This window comes from Cricetulus griseus (genome assembly GCF_003668045.3).
Source record: "Cricetulus griseus strain 17A/GY chromosome 1 unlocalized genomic scaffold, alternate assembly CriGri-PICRH-1.0 chr1_0, whole genome shotgun sequence".
In the NCBI taxonomy this organism is placed as follows: Eukaryota; Metazoa; Chordata; class Mammalia; order Rodentia; family Cricetidae; genus Cricetulus; species Cricetulus griseus.
Window position 1 is genome coordinate 155,924,035 of NW_023276806.1, and position 16,306 is coordinate 155,940,340.

Consider the following 16,306-nt stretch of genomic DNA (forward strand, 5'->3'; position numbering starts at 1 on the left):
TTTGGTTTTACGAGGTAGGGTTTTTCTGTGGCTTTGGAGGCTGTCCTGGAACTAGCTCTTGTAGAACAGGTTGGTCTTGAACTCACAGAGATCTGCCTGCCTCTGCCTCCCGAATGTTGGGATTAAAGGCGTGCACCACCACTGCCCAGGCTCAAGAACCTTGAACTTTAAATTAAGGGGAATTTTATAGTTTTTATTTTAGGACATTGTATCCAGTTGGCATATTGCATTTTTAAATTTTTCACTGACATATTATAGCATTACTTCAATAACTTTTGACCCAGATTTTCTGTGCTCTTGCTCTCCTTTGTCTGGTAAGTTTAGTCATATGTTCTGTAATGTACTTCACTTCTTAAAGAAAATTAAGTATTAATCCTTTTTAAACATAATTTATTTATTGATTCTTTGGGAATTTCACATCATGCTCCCTAATTCTGCTCACTCCCAATACCCCCATATCTTCCTCTCAGCCCTGCAGGCCCCCCAAAAGAAAGTAAAAAAAAAAATCAAATAAAAATAAAACAAAGCAAGCAAACAAACAAAACAAAACAAACCTTTGCTTCTACATCTTTCTCAACTCTCCAACACATTTGCCCTGATGGCATTGGTTTGCCACATAGTATATACCCTTTTGTGCAATCAGCCTTACGAGCAAATTTTCATTGCAGTGAATCATTTAAGTTTCATTTTATTATTTGTGTGCGTGCATGCGCACATGTGCATGCATGCATGCCATGGCGGGCATGTGAAAGTTAAGGGCAGCTTGCAGGAGTTGGTTCTCTTCTTCCACCATGTGTTTCAGCTAGGTTTGCAGCATGTGTTTCTAACTGCACCTTCTTACCAGCCCTGGATTCTTTACTGATTCAGTCATTCATTCCATAATTTTGGGGTGTTGTTATAGACTGAATTGGTGTATTTGAACATGTTAATTCCCACTCCTAGCCTAGCCTCCCTCATTCCATAAATATTTTTTATAAAATCACCTGTTTTCTCTCTCTTTTTTTTTTTCTGTTCTTCTGTTTTTTTTTGTTTTTTGTTTTTTGTTTTTTGTTTTTTGTTTGTTTGTTTTTGTTTTTTCGAGACAGGGTTTCTCTGTGTAGTTCTGGCTGGCCTGGAACTCAATAGATCTACTTACCAGATAATGTGGGAAATTACCAATACAGAGCCAGGTAGAAATACAAGGGATTTTAATAGGGAAAAAGCCTTAGTTACAGAGCGACCTAGCCAGCCGGCGGGCAGCAGTCTGTACAGCAAGCTGAAAGTGAAACAAAACAAAACCAGCCACCTGAATGCCCCTCACTCTTTGTCACCTGACCACACACTCGAAGGCATGGTCAGGCACACCTGAAGCCAGCCCCTAAGCAGGTGTGGCTACAGCATCCCCTACAATTCCCCTTTTAGTCTAAAAGATGATTAAAACTTAACAGTGTAAAGTATCCAAAATTAACAATCATAAAGGTGAAATATAAGAAGACACAACTATCTGCTTATGTCACATCCTAACTATCTATTTTAACTAAACCCTAAAGTCATCTGAAAGAGGTGTCCAAGCCTGAACACCTCCTTCCAATCCGAACCATAAACAATAGGAAGCTATCCCTAACTAGGTATATACAATATCCTAAGTGACAACAATGGGGGAAAGGGGATGTAGCATTCTCCAAGTTACTTCCTGCTGAAATGGGACGACGATAGCCTTGTGGGGTCCTGTAGGAAGAAAATTTAGTGTAGTGAAAGTCTTCAGTGGATTTTATCCAGTCCATGTTAGATGGGATTCGCTTGATTGAAGATCTTGATTGAAATCTTTAACTTGATTGAAGTCAGTACCCGAAGCTCTGGCTGGAGTGTCCTTTGAAATGGAGCAAGATGGATCCAGTGCAGAAAAGGAGGTGTGGCCCATTTTCTTTCTGGGGCACCCAGGGATTGCTGACAGGCATGTCTTCATTGGCTGTGTGGGATTTAAACATAAACAGTTAGTGGAGAAATGTTTGCTTGTGTAAGTGTGTATAGTAGAAAAGGCAACCATGGGAGAATAACGATTACGACAGGGTGTATACCTTGAAGGAAAGAGCCAAGAAAAGACAAAGACAGTCCCCAAATTCTTCTCTTATTCTGTATTACATCAATTGGCTTCTTGATACAATACAGAAACTCTTAAAGTTTAGCTAACAATGTGCTTTGATTTTAGAGGAGGAAAACCAAATCCACCTCTAAATCCAGCATTGGTTTAATTGAATAGGGACTAGGAAATAAAGAGAAATAGAGTTCTCTGAGAGACAGCTGTAAAGTTTACCGTATGGAATGTTCCTTTGTTTGATGGTTATAGCTACCTTCTCTTCTTAAGTATCTACCCATGCAGTGTCCTTTGCCTTCTGGAGATGAGTTTTCCTGTGGAGATAAAAGCAAAACATTTGCCTTTCCTTTGGGAGGTTTCTATTTAGTTTATGAGATATGCCTTAGTAGAATACCTGTCATTTCTCCTCATCGAGAGGTTTTTCCTTTCCAACTCAAATCTTGATCAACTTTTAATGGTATCCAAAGTTTTTCTTCTCCTGTGGAAACTAATGCAAAACCCCTACCCCAATGTAACACATGTCCTGGTTTCCATACAGAGGTTAGTACATCTTTGAAGTATACCAGCTGATACAATTCAGCAGTTTTCTCCATAGTCCAGTGTCTTTCTGCAGCCTTTCTCATTGGCATTAAGAAAGTTTAGTGTTAATAAAGCATTATGCAATCTATGTTTGGGGGTTTTTGTCTTCCAAGCCTGTCTATTGAGTATCTCCTTTAGTGTCCTATTAGATCTCTCAACCACTGCTTGTCCTGTAGGATTGTGTGGTATACCGGTAACATGCTTTATGTTATAATATTTGAAAAATTGTTTTAATTTTGTGGAGACATATGCTGGAGAATTGCCTTTTTTTTTTTTTTTTTTTTTTTTTTTGTGCAGGTATACCCATAACTGTCATCACCTCTAGCAGGTAATAACAGAATCAGCTTTTTCAGAGTTAAGAGCAGTAGCCCATTGGAGCCCTGAGAATGTGTCTATAGTATGATACATATATTTCAAATTTCCAAATTCTGCAAAGTGAAAGACATCCATCTGCCAAACCTCATTTCTCCGAATACCCTTAGGATTACCTGCTGGCAATGGAGTTTGGTTATAAAAGGAACAAGTAGGACAGTTTCTCACTATCTCCTTGGCCTGTTGCCAAGTGATGGAGAAGTCCTTTTTCAAACCTTTACTATTTACATGATGTTTCTTGTGAAATTCTGAGGCTTCTAGCACACTTCCAATTAAATGATCAATCTCATCATTGCCTTGTGCTAGTGGGCCTGGCAGACCTGTATGGGATCTGATATGTGTAATGTATATAGGATTACTTCTGTTTCTGATAGTTTCCTGTAATTGTAAAAACAATGAGGTTAATTCTGTATTATCAGGAAAGAATTCTGCAGTCTCAATGTGTAAGATGACTCTCTGCATATTGAGAATCAGTAACTATATTAAGAGGTTCTGTAAAATCCATAAGTGCCATGAGAATTGCATATAATTCTGCCTTCTGTACAGATGTATGGCATTGTTCAATTCTTCAACCCTATCCTGGGTATTTTGCACTTTTGCATCTAGTTTCTGGGTAACAGCGCCTATCTGAGTTTCTAGCTGGCTACAGATATTCTTTAGTTCATCATGGCCCTCTGACAGCCTAGCCTCTAACGCCTCAGACATGGAGGATCTCTCTGTGTTTATCTTATCATAAATATGCTGCATTTCATCTTGGGTAACAGACAGCTCTGTCTTTAGCATATTGAACACAGAGCCAAGCTTATCATCCAATTTCTGTTCCACTTGCTGCACAATTGTGGCCTGACCTAATCTGTTCTCCAAAACCTCATTGCGTAAAAGCTGTTATTTCCTGTAAGCAGGTGGTGAGGTTATCCTTGTCCCTGTTCCTGAGGCTTCTGGCTAGCAATATTATTTGTACCAGCAAGCTAACTGCCATTATGGCATATAGGCTGGTAATTGGCAGATTAGCATCCTCCTCAAACATTGAATTCACATAATAAGCAAAAATATTACCAATTTTAGCAAATGATAAATATTCCACCATAATTTTACCTGATTTCTACTCCAGATGCAGTAACTATCTTTGACCAGCAGGTGGTGCAGGCATTCAGCTACTCCGCGGGGCATTTGGCAGTGGTTGGTCAGGCAAGATAGTAGCAGCGGTGGAGAGAGGTCACAAAGGCAGCTGCGCTTATCTTAGAGAGTATACGGCCTTGTGGCCTCAACCACTGAAAGAGATGCGGCTTTACCACCGCAGCCAAGGGAAAGGGACCCTGCTGAAAGGCAAGGCCTACTTCCGAGGCCTCTCGGCTAAGGGCAGGAGGCCTCCCGGCACCGGTAGGCCGCAGTCTGAGCCGGTATGGTGCCTGCAGCTAGAAACTGCAACAGTAACAGTGGGGAGGTCTGTGGAAATCTCCCTGCTGGGCAGACTGTTCTGAGCAGCTCAAAGGCAGCTGGAATGCGCTTTGGTGGTGCAGCGGGTGGGCTGCAAGCCGGGAGCACCTGTGGAGAGAGGGCGCTTTCCTGGCCTAGGTGGCAGTCCCGGTAGGACCCGCAGGCTGTCCCAAATGGACTTAGGTTTCCAAGATCCCGATCCTGACACCAGATAATATGGGAAATTACCATACAAAGCCAGGTAGAAATACAAGGGATTTTAATAGGGAAAAAGCCTTAGTTACAGAGCGACCTAGTCAGCCTGCGGGCAGCAGTCTGTACAGCAAGCTGAAAGTGAAACAAAACAAAACCAGCTACCTGAATGCCCCTCACTCTACGTCACCTGATCACGCCCTCACAGGCATGGTCAGACACACCTGAAGCCAGCCCCTAAGCTGGTGTGGCTACAGCATCCCCTACACTTACTTCTGCCTCTCGAGTGCTGGGATTAAAGGTGCACACCACCACTGCCTGGCTGAAATCACATGTTTTTTGAGCTGAAGAAATGTATATTTTAACAGAGGTTGACTGAACAAATAAACAATAAAATAAGATGATTTCAGATAGTGATACATGCCGTATTTAAAATATAGAATGAAATTCTGGATTTGTAGATAGTCACTATTAAAAGCATTAGATATATCTCAAGAAAATAACTATCTGGAAAAGATAATTTTCCTCTTATGGGAGTGTTTTCCCTGCTCATTTCATATTTTGTTTAGTTTATGTCTTGTATTTCAGGTCTCAAGATAAGACTTTTAGATGTAGTTCAGTCCCATTCATTAGTATATAATATATCGGCAATGAGATGATACAAGTGGGATTAGACATTATGCTTCCATTAAGTCTAGTGACCTCATCAGTTAATGGCTGCTTCTGTATTTTCTCCCCCAGACTCTTAGAATGTGTATGTAACCTTTTCCACCAGGAGATCAGTGCCTTAGGGAAGGACTGAATGCTTTTTTCCCTTTTGCATTTTTATAATTGTTTGCTTTGGTCCTCAATAAATGAAAGGGAAAATATGCTTCATATTCTCACAGTGCACATAAATGTCTAATTATTTAATTTTTGTTAGTCTCTAGATAAAGTCGTAATGGAAATGAGCACGTGTGAAGAGCCTCGAGCCCCTAACGGTCCATCACCAATTGCAACTGCGTCAGGACAGAGGTAAGCCATGTCCTCTGCTCTGTGTGGCTGTCACCAGGTGTTCCTTTCTATGGCAGTGGCTCTCTTATCTGCAGCAGCAGGGCAGGAAGAATATAAATTCCTTTCACCTCAGATACCTTTGCTTAAGCCACCTCTTTATTACAGTCTCCACATTTAGTTAGTAGCAGATTATTTTTAAGATTCATCACTTCTCTTCATTATCATATTGTTAAATAGTAATGAGTAGCCAAGGGCAGTGCAGAAGAGCTTAGGTACTCTATAAATTAGATATGCTTTTAATTTTTCATGCCTATAGTTAACTGTGGTTTCACTTGCCATGTATTCAGTTAGCTGTGACAATCTAAAAATACTAGATGGAAAACTTTGGAAATCAATAATTCATAAGATTGAAAATCTATGCCATTATGAATGTCATGAAAGAATGAATTTTAGCTGTAGATACGGACATTCTTTTGTCCAGTGTGTTCATGCTATACAGGTAGTCCTTCAGCACTGTCTGTGTTCATCTTATGTACAGGCAGTTAGTCCTTCAGCACTGTTTGTGTTCATGTTATGTCCTTCAGCACTGTCTGTGTTCAGCAGCTGCCTGGGTTATCTGATCATCTGTCAGGTTTTCAGGGCTTTGTTTTCAAGTAACTTTTACTTAGTAATGCTCACAAAAATCACAGTATATAAGCTGTTTGCTTTATCTAATCTTACTGCATAGGCCTACATATTTTTACATTGTCACAAGAAGGGTGTGTTTAGCAAAGGGTATTTTGAATTGGGGATGTACCTCAGTAGATGGAGTATTTACTTAGCATGCGCCAAGCTCTGGATTTATACAGCAATACATAAGCAAATGTGGTTGCCTATGACTAGAATCCTAGCCCTCAGGAAGCAGAGGCAGAAGGATAAGGAGTTCAAGGTCATCCATGGCTACCTATTTGAGATCCTGTTTCAAAAACAAAATTTATCTTAAGAATGTCCATATTCTCATAACTTTTTTTTTCTTGGTTTTCCGAGACAGGGTTTCTTTGTGTAATAGCTCTAGCTGTCATGGAACTAGCTCTGTAGACCAGGCTCGCCTTGAGCTCAGAGATCTGCCTGTCTCTCAAGTGCTGGTATTAAAGGTGTGTGCCATCAGTACCTGGCCTCTCATAACTTTTACTACCATGTATTGTTATACTTGCTCTTTGGTTATTCAGACAACCGTTTTAGGGGTCTTGGAGTATTAATATTTCTCTGTTCCTCATTTCCTATGCATCAATGAGCTTTTGTTATTTCTAAAAGTTAAATGATGTGGTAGGCAGAGGCAGGTGGATCTCTATGCGTTTGAGGCCAGCCTGGTCTACAGAGTGAGGGTAGCCAGGACTACACAGAAAAACCTCATCTTGAAAAACCAAAAAAAAAAAAAAAAAAAAAAAGAAAAAAAACAAGAAAAAAAAACCCCAAAAAACAAACAACAACAACAAAAAAACAAACCCCCCAAAACTAAACTTTATCTTTGTAAATTATAGACCTTTGGGTATACTATAAAATTCATATCCAGGCATGGTGGTGCACCCTTAAATCCCAGCACTCAGAAGGCAGAGGCAGATGGATCTCTATGTGTTCTTCTAGGCCAGCCTGGTGTATAGAGTGAGTTCCAGAACAGCCATGGCTACACAGAGAAACCCTGTCTCAAAAAACTAGAAAAGAAAGAATGATAAAAGGAAGGAAGGAAGGAAGAAAAAAAGAAAGAAAGAAAGAAAAAACATAGTAGCATGTGGACTATTTCATAACTTTTCATTGAAAAGTTGAAATAATTGTTTAAGAATAACTTGCTTATGTGGATGGAGAGACGGCCCAGGAGTCAGGAGTACTTGACTTGCTGCTCTTGCAGAGGATCCAGCTTTGATTGCCAGCACTGAAATGGCTGTGCATAACCTTCTGAAATTCCTGCTCCAACGTCCTCTTCTGGTCTCTGTACTTGCATACATGTAGGCAAAATACTCATAAGCATAAAATAAAAATATTTCTTAAAAATATGACTTGTTTAGGAGCTGGTGAGCTGGCTCAACAGATGAGGGCACCAGGGATGTACACTGGAAGAGTGAACCAGTTCAGGCTTATGTGTTGCTTCCCGTGTGTCTGTATGATGTCATCTGTCCTGTGCTGAGATGATGGAGAGCTGTCTGTGTTCATTGGGTGTAGAGCTTAGATTTGGATCACAAGAGACAGTGGCAGGCTGTCATGTAACTTTATAATTTCTCCTCTGTATAGAAACTGTTGAGATTTTATAGTATGGATTAAATTTTATGTTTTTAGTTACTGTTTAGATTGGTTAGAGTCCAAAAGAATTGGAGAAAGATTAGAAATACTTTTACAGTTATTGAAAGCGGGAAAGAAGCCGGGCGTTGGTGGCACACGCCTTTAATCCCAGCACTCTGGGAGGCAGAGGCAGACGGATCTCTGTGAGTTCGAGACCAGCCTGGTCTACAAGAGCTAGTTCCAGGACACCCTCCAAAGTCACAGAGAAACTCTGTCTCAAAAAACCAAAAAGAAAAAAAAAAAAAAGAAAAGAAAAAAAGAGGGAAAGAAAAGTAAGAAAATGTATAGTAAGAATGATTTCTTTTGCATTCTTTACTTTGGAAATGTGAGTTAGATATGAGGGAATTGTATATGTGGACCTCTGTGAGACTATTAGCATCGTTTTTAATGACTTTATTTTGTTTTTGCTTTGTATTGTTTTCCCAGTGAATATGGCTTTGCTGAAAAAGTTGTTGAGGGAATTACTGTTTCTGTCAATTCCATTGTCATCAGAATTGGAGCAAAAGCTTTCAATGCTTCCTTTGAACTTTCTCAGCTCCGAATCTATAGTGTCAACGCACACTGGGAACATGCAGACTTGAAGTTTACTCGTGTTCAAGATCCACAGAGAGGAGAGGTAACAGTCATTCTTCTTAATGAATAAATAAACAGAGACATTGAAAATAAGCACATCAGTGGTCGGTTCAGTGTGTAAGGGTATTCGCTGCTGAGCCTTATGACCTAGATTGCATTCCTGGAACCACAGGGTGGAAGGAGAGAACACATATGTACACATAAACACACATGCATACATAAACACACATGTACACAAAATCTATTTAAAATACAACTGGATGACTTAGCAGCTAATTGTTGATGGTATTGCAGAAGACCTGAGTTTGGTTCCTAGGACCTGTATTGGGAGACTCACAGCCACCTGTAACTAGTTCCAGGGGGAATCTGACTCTTTTTTTCTGGCTTCTGTAGGTACATGCACATATGGTATACATGCTTACACTTAGGTGTGTACACACACACACACACTCTAAAATAAAATAATTACATTTATGGTTGTCCAGAATCACATTGTACTGGATTTTCTCTTCTGGATTTACAAGTATGCTTTTCTATTAATATAGATAATTTAATTATAAAATATTGGTATTTTAATGTCTTACTATATACATCTTTCACCTTATGGAAGTAATGAATCTTACTTTTTTTATTTATTTATTTTTTTTGGTTTTTCGAGACAGGGTTTCTCTGTGGCTTTGGAGCCTATCCTGGAACTAGCTCTTTTAGGCCAGGCTGGTCTCGAACTCACAGAGATCTGCTTGCCTCTGCCTCCCAAGTGCTGGGATTAAAGGCTGCACCACCATTGCCCGGTCTGAATCTTACTTTTTTATTCTTTCTTTTTTTTTTTTTTTTTCTGAATCTTACTTTTTAATTAAAATTTTTTTTGTCCGTGTGTGTCTATGCCTCATTTGTATGTCTTTGCAAGCATGTGTACATATGTGTGTATATATGTGTGTGCATGTGTATACATGTGTGACTATTTGTGTGTGCATGTGTGTGTCTATGCCTGTATGTCTTTGTGTGTGTGTGTGTGTGTGTGTGTGTGTGTGTGTGTGTGTGTGTACACATAACTTTGTGGAGTCACATCTCTCCTATATTAATGTGGGTTCCAGGGGTCAAGTTCAGGCCAGCATTTCACAGTAAGCACCATTAGCCACTTTTGAATTTTATTCAGATACTGTTATAGTCATGATTCTAGTGCTATTTGTTGTTTATGTTGTTTCCTAAATGAAAGTACCAGTTGTCTTATGAGTATAATTCTGAATTATATGTTGTTGAATCTGATGAAGTATAAAAGTATCATGATGAATATTTTTAGAATGTCATAAAAATTAGTTGGGAAGGTCCATTTTTTATTTGTTTTCATAAATGTGCACTTTCTCATTTTGCATGAACTTGTGCTCCTAATCTCTGTTTTCTCCTTAGGTTCTGACATTTAAAGAAATAAATTGGCAGATGATTCGAATTGAAGCAGATGCTACCCAAAGTTCACATCTTGAAATTATGTGTGCTCCTGTTCGATTAATAACTAACCAGTCAAAAATTAGAGTCACCCTTAAAAGAAGAGTAAGTCCGATTGCCTTTTTGTGTGGTGTTAAATAGGCAGGAGATGGTCAGGTGGAACACTGACACTAGGAGTTGTGTATCTGGACAGTGTTGGCAGATGGAGGGGGACTGGTGCCACCCGTCAAGTTTATGGAAAGCTAGCATAGTTGTTATAGCACTCCTCATCTGATAGATGAGTTGTTTTTTTTCTGAGACAGGGTTTCTCTGTGGCTTTGGAGCCTGTCCTGGAATTAGCTCTTGTAGACTAGGCTGGTCTCAAACTCACAGAGATCCGCCTGCCTCTGCCTCCCGAGTGCTGGGATTAAAGGCGTGCACCACCAATGCCCGGCGATAGATGAGTATTTAAGTGCTCATAGGTTTGGTTTTTATTTATTTTTTTAATAATTTATTTTTATTTTATATGCCTTGGTGTTTTGCTTGCATAGATGTCTATGATCTTGGAGTTACAGACAGCTGTGAGCTGCCATGTGGGCACTGGGAATTGAACATGGGTCCTCTGGAAGAGCAGTCATTTCTCTTAACTGCTGAGCCATCTCTCCATAGCCCGATTTTTTTTTTTTTTTTTTTTTTTTTAAGATTCAGATATTTGTTGAATATTTACTGTCTTCCAGTTTCCTTTCACAGACGGAGTGTAACTTGTGGTAGAATGCTTACTTAGCATGAATAAGACTTTCAGTTCAGTCCTCAAATGCAACCGGGGGGGGGGGGGTAAATGAAAAAGTTGAGAAGGAGGAAGAAGAAATTTCTCTTACTGAGGTTTGCTCAACAATGGTTTTTATAATTGGTAGCCAAGCCTTTAATCTTCAGTAAGTTTTTAAAATTTTGCTGGAGGGTCAGGCGTGGTGGCACGCACCTTTAGCCCAGCACTTGGAAGGCAGAGTTCCAGTTCTAGTTCCATAGAGATCCTATCTTAAACAGACATAAAAAATGTTGCTGATAACTTAGATAAATGAAGAAACTAGCAATAAGAGTATTGGAGCCTGAGAGTCCACTGGATATGGTGATGAAATTGAATGAGGAGGAGATACTTTTTTTTTTTTAATTTTTATTTTATTCAAATTAGAAACAAGCTTGCTTCAGAAGTCAATCCCTTCTCTCTCTCCTTCCCCTCTCCCCTAACATCCCACCTGCCCCTAGCCATCCCCCCTCCACTCCCCAGGCAGGGTAAGGCGCTCAAAAGGGGCTCCCCAAAGTCTACCATATCATCGAGGAGGAGATACTTTTAAAAACAGGCCTAATTAAAGATTCTGAAGCATGCTGTGTATTTTGTGTCAGTGCTTATTAACATCAATAACCGAGGCAAGTCCACTGCAGGGAGTTGTCTCCGATCGTAACAGAGACTGCCTGAAATGTGAAATGTGGGTGAATTAGCCTTTTGGTATTTGATGATTGTAATTCCACTTTTCCAAGGAGGATGTGTTGTTATTTTGCTTAAATTAGAAGTCACGAGATGGAGATGGAACATGAACTGTCAGGGCATATTAAACATAAAATGTATTACAGGTGGGAGAAGAGACATGAACAGGGCAGAGAAGAGAGAGGAAAGAGGGGGGGACCACCCGAAACAGAGAGAGCGTGCAGAGAGATGTGGGCACAGGCTTAAAAGGGGGAGCACGCGAATGCAGAGTCCCTACGCCCTGTAACGAGTGATGTAACCATGTGGCCACGCAACACAGGCCTAGGTTTGAGCTGCCTGAACCTTTCAGGATGAGTTCAGTTATTAGAAGTGGTTATGATCTGTCAACTACACATAAAAATTAAGCACATGTTATGTAACTTCAGAAAATTGCTAGTCTTTTTTAGCACTATTGTCTCTAGCTTTGGGAAATATTCTTTCTATCTTATAGGAACTCAATAAATATTTGTTACATTTTCATTATTATTTATCTCGTGAGAAGGGAGACACATGTCATGTTACTTGTGGAGGTCAGAGGATGATTTACAGTTGTTGGTTCTCTCCTTCTACTATAAGGATCCTGAGGTTTGAACTCAGGTCATTAGACTTGGTTGCAAGTGACTTTGCCTCCTGAGTCATCTTGAAGGCCTAAATACTTAATTGAATGAAGTAATTATTCATATCCACATTTAATCCTATTAAAAAACTTTATGCTTAGTCGGGCGTTGGTGGCACACGCCTTTAATCCCAGCACTCGGGAGGCAGAGGCAGGCGGATCTCTGTGAGTTCGAGGCCAGCCTGGTCTCCAGAGCGAGTGCCATGATAGGCTCCAAAGCTACACAGAGAAACCCTGTGTCAAAAAAAAGAAAAGAAAAACTTTATGCTTTTAGTAAATGTAAGTGTGTTATGTTTTATTCTTGGATTAATTTTCTAAATCATTTTTATTACAGTTAAAAGACTGCAATGTCATTGCAACAAAGTTAGTTCTAATACTGGATGATTTGTTATGGGTTTTAACGGATTCCCAATTGAAAGCTATGGTGCAATATGCAAAGTCTCTTAGTGAAGCAATAGAAAAATCAACAGAACAAAGGAAGAGTATGGCTCCTGAACCTACACAGGTATGCTACAAATTCCCAGAAAAAAAGACAATATGTAGCTTAGTTTAAACAGACTGGTGAGTTGGTATTTCCTTTATATGATATTGTAACACTGAAACAAAGTATTTTCTGTATGTAAATCGGTTGTAGTATAATGTTAAATATGACATTACTATGTGTCTAGTGCTTGTTTTGAGCTCTTTGTACAGGGCATAGAATGATTGCCAGTGTAGAAGTATTTGATGGTATAATGCTTGTGTGTGCATGCCTATGCAAGCATGAAGACAGGAGTGTATTGTGTCTCCCACTTCATCTCCCTGCATCTTATTTCCTTGTGATAGTCTCTCACTGAGCTTGCTGCTAGAATGGCAGTTAGCCCCAGTAATCCTAGCTCTTCCTCTCACAGTGCTTATAGTTGGCAGTGCCCCACTTTTTCACATGAGTGCTGGAGACTTGAACTCAAGTCTTTGTGCTTATATGGTAAGTGCCCTCATGCACGGAGTTATCTCCTAGCCCAGTAATCCTGTTCAGGAGGAAAAAAAAAATCCATTTTTAATTTTTTGAGGTAAAGGGGAATAGAAATAAAACCTGGGTTTTATAAGAGAGGGCACTGGAAGCTGGCAGCATAGATAGCTACAACTGTTTGGACACACTAAAGTTGAAAACAAAACTTCTGTTAGAATTTTCTGATGGCCGGTGGTGGATTGGGGATAGGCAATCAGAAGCATCAATTTATCTGAATAAAAAAGCATCGTTTTCTTTCAGTCTTTACCAGTATTCAATTCTGATTGCTAGTATATAAACATCTTAGTAGAAGGGACATGGAAAATTCTGGTGGGTAGTATATTGGATTATTTTATTAAAATTAGAAATAAATTGTATAACTTCCTGTGGTAAAATTTTATGAGATCTTACAAAATCATACTTCTACGAAGTTTTTTAATGCAGTTATATCTCTCAGCAATCTCAGCCTATTGGTGATGGAGCTTGGTACATGGAAGTGGCATACATTGTCGGCTTTCAGTGCTGTTCATATTGACATTGTTTACTGCCTACTTGTTTACAAGAGTACATAGGTACCTGTTTTAATGGAAAAAACAACTATGTGGTCCTGCCTTCAAGAACCTCAGAATGTTACAAAGAGTAAGAGATAAGCCCTTCAGTTCTACATAAATATCAAAGGGAAGAACTAAAAGAGAAGGAGGTGGAGGAATGATAGGAGCACAGAAGTTTCAAACTGAGCTTTTGCAGAATTTGGAGAGGTTTTATAATGTAATGGGATTATGTCTTAAAATGAAGAACCAAGTTATGGAGATGGCTCAGTGAGATAAGTGCTTGCTGACCATCATTAGGATCCAAGTTTGGATACCCAGCACCCACAAAAGGCCACAGGTAATGTAAGCATCTCTAGTCCCAGTGCTCCTATGGCAAGCTGGGAAGTGCAGGCAGGAGTGTGCCTATGGCAAGATGGAAGTGGAAACAGAAGAATCCGGAAGCTTGTGGGCCAGCTAGCTTAGCCATGAAAGGGAGATCTTGCACAAATTAGGAGGAAGGTGAGGTTGTCCTCTCTCCTGCACACACACTGTCACACGGAGACCTGTGTTCACACAGCACGCACGCACGCACACACGCACGCTACACTCGGTTCCTGAGCTTTGTATTTTAAGGAAATTGAATTCCATACCTTCTACCTTAATGTGCTTTTTATTTCTTCTGACTGCCTGATAATATGCTTGCTTTGGATGTTACACATGTTCTCCCATGCCAGAATTGCACTTACCTTACTTAAGAGATGGAAGGCAGCCTCTTACAGTTCTCCAGGCTGTGATGGGTTTGTCCAGGAGGAACAAATACTTCTGGGAACAAGACAGGAAATTTAAACTACTTGCTGCCAGAAACAGTGATTCGCATGACTAAGTGACAAGTGACCTCCATTATTTTGTTTGGAATGAGTCTGGAGGGGTGCTAATGCACCTTAGGATGAACTGTAATAGGATTGGCTTATTGGAAGTAATAGCATACTGTGAAGCACATTGTAAATAGTAACATGTAACTTGGAGTGTCAAGCACTGAATTCCATTTTTAAAATAAATTCTTCTCATCCACTCTACCTCTTGGTGCTAACAAAGTTTTACAGAGCTAATAGCCAGGAAAACAAGTAAGCATCTACAGAACTGATGACAAATCTTGTCCCATTCTGACACGTTTGTAATGCTTATCCATGTGGCCCTTTCTGAGTTCTTTGGTGTGTGTGTGTGGTCTAATTTATTAATATTTACTATTTTATTTATTTATTTATTCATTCATTTATTTATTTATGAGACAAGATCTTACTATGTAGCCTTGGCTGGCTTGGGACATACTTTATAGATTAGGCTGGCCTTGAACTCACATAGCTTCACCTGCCTCTGCCTCCTGGGTGCTGGGAGGTGTGTGTCACCTAATTTTAAATGTAGGAACAGCCTACAGGGCTGCAGCAGGGCAGTTTCCTGCACAAGTGGAGTGGGTGGACAAGACGGGCTTCATATATATTGGCATCTGGGTTCTAGTAGGAAAGTTCAGTCACATTTATTCCAGAAGATGAGCTAGAGAGGAGGCTAGAGAACGGGGCCAGTCTAGAGGACGTGTGTATATGAGTTTTTGAAAATGACTTGAAAGACACATCAATCCAGATTGGAAAGCAATACCTATGTACATCTTCCAGAAGTTACTGCTAAGGAAGCTGAGGCCTTAATGATAACTCGTAGTTCTCTTAGCAATAAGGAGAAATAGAGAGGAGGAAGAAGCTTTGATTGAAGAGGCGAGGGTGGGGAAAACAGAGTAAATGTGTACAAATATTTACTGAAATTTATTTGGCTTACAGTCAGATTGTGTATAGTTCTCCAGGTGTTTAATCTAGATTTTATTTTTATATAATTCAGAAGGTATTTTAAGGCAGCTGAGCTACTGATACAAAATACACTGGATTATGCTCATTTTTCATGAGTTTGTTGCTGGAAATATTCAGATTTGCTTGTGTGTGACATTCTGAGGCTGTGACCAGGCCGTGATAATGTGGTTTGGAATCTTTAGAGCTCTACTGTAGCCTCATCTGCCCAGCATGTGAAGACCCCACAGGCTGCCAACGCTCCCGATCTAAATGATGCAATTGTAAAACGCTTCAATGACTATGATGTTAAGGAGACCTCCCATCACCTAGTCATTTCTCATCTAGATCTACACATCTGTGATGATATTCACACAAAAGAAAAAGGTAATCTTACATCAAACTATTTTGGCTTTTGTATAAATTGACTACAAAACTATTGTTTATTATATGTAGTATCTATTAAAATATCATTCAGATTGGTGTATAAATGAAACATTTATTTTATACTTAATAAATGGCTTTAGTACTTAATACTTGTTTAATTAACTGTTGTATATCAGTGCTAACAGTAAAATTAGGTTTGAAAATTGGCCAAATGTGGTGGTACACACCTTTATTCCCAGTTCTTGAGAGGCAGAGGCAAACAGATCTCTGTGAATTTGAGGCCAGTCTCCTAGTACTACATAATGAGAGCCTGTCTGAAAACAGCAACAATAACAAAGACTGGATAAATGACATCTTTGAATAAAATAACTTAGAATTGTCTTTTGAAATTATCTATTAATTTTATCCTACAGTCTATTCATTAAGTATTTACTTGTAGTGAGCATTTTAATTAATTCACCTGTCTACAAACCTGT

The 16,306-nt window shown here is 39.5% G+C and overlaps 1 protein-coding gene across 2 annotated transcripts in view; it reads left to right on the plus strand.

Moving 5' to 3' along the window:
• Positions 1-16,306, plus strand: part of Uhrf1bp1l (UHRF1 binding protein 1 like) — a 76,384-nt gene that overhangs the window by 25,959 nt on the left and 34,119 nt on the right. For both annotated transcript variants that reach the window (XM_027392600.2, XM_027392599.2), the window contains 5 exons: positions 5,577-5,668; positions 8,387-8,576; positions 9,941-10,081; positions 12,428-12,598; positions 15,650-15,830. In XM_027392600.2, the coding sequence (XP_027248401.1) occupies positions 5,577-5,668; positions 8,387-8,576; positions 9,941-10,081; positions 12,428-12,598; positions 15,650-15,830 (775 nt within the window). The remainder of the gene's footprint in view (positions 1-5,576; positions 5,669-8,386; positions 8,577-9,940; positions 10,082-12,427; positions 12,599-15,649; positions 15,831-16,306) is intronic.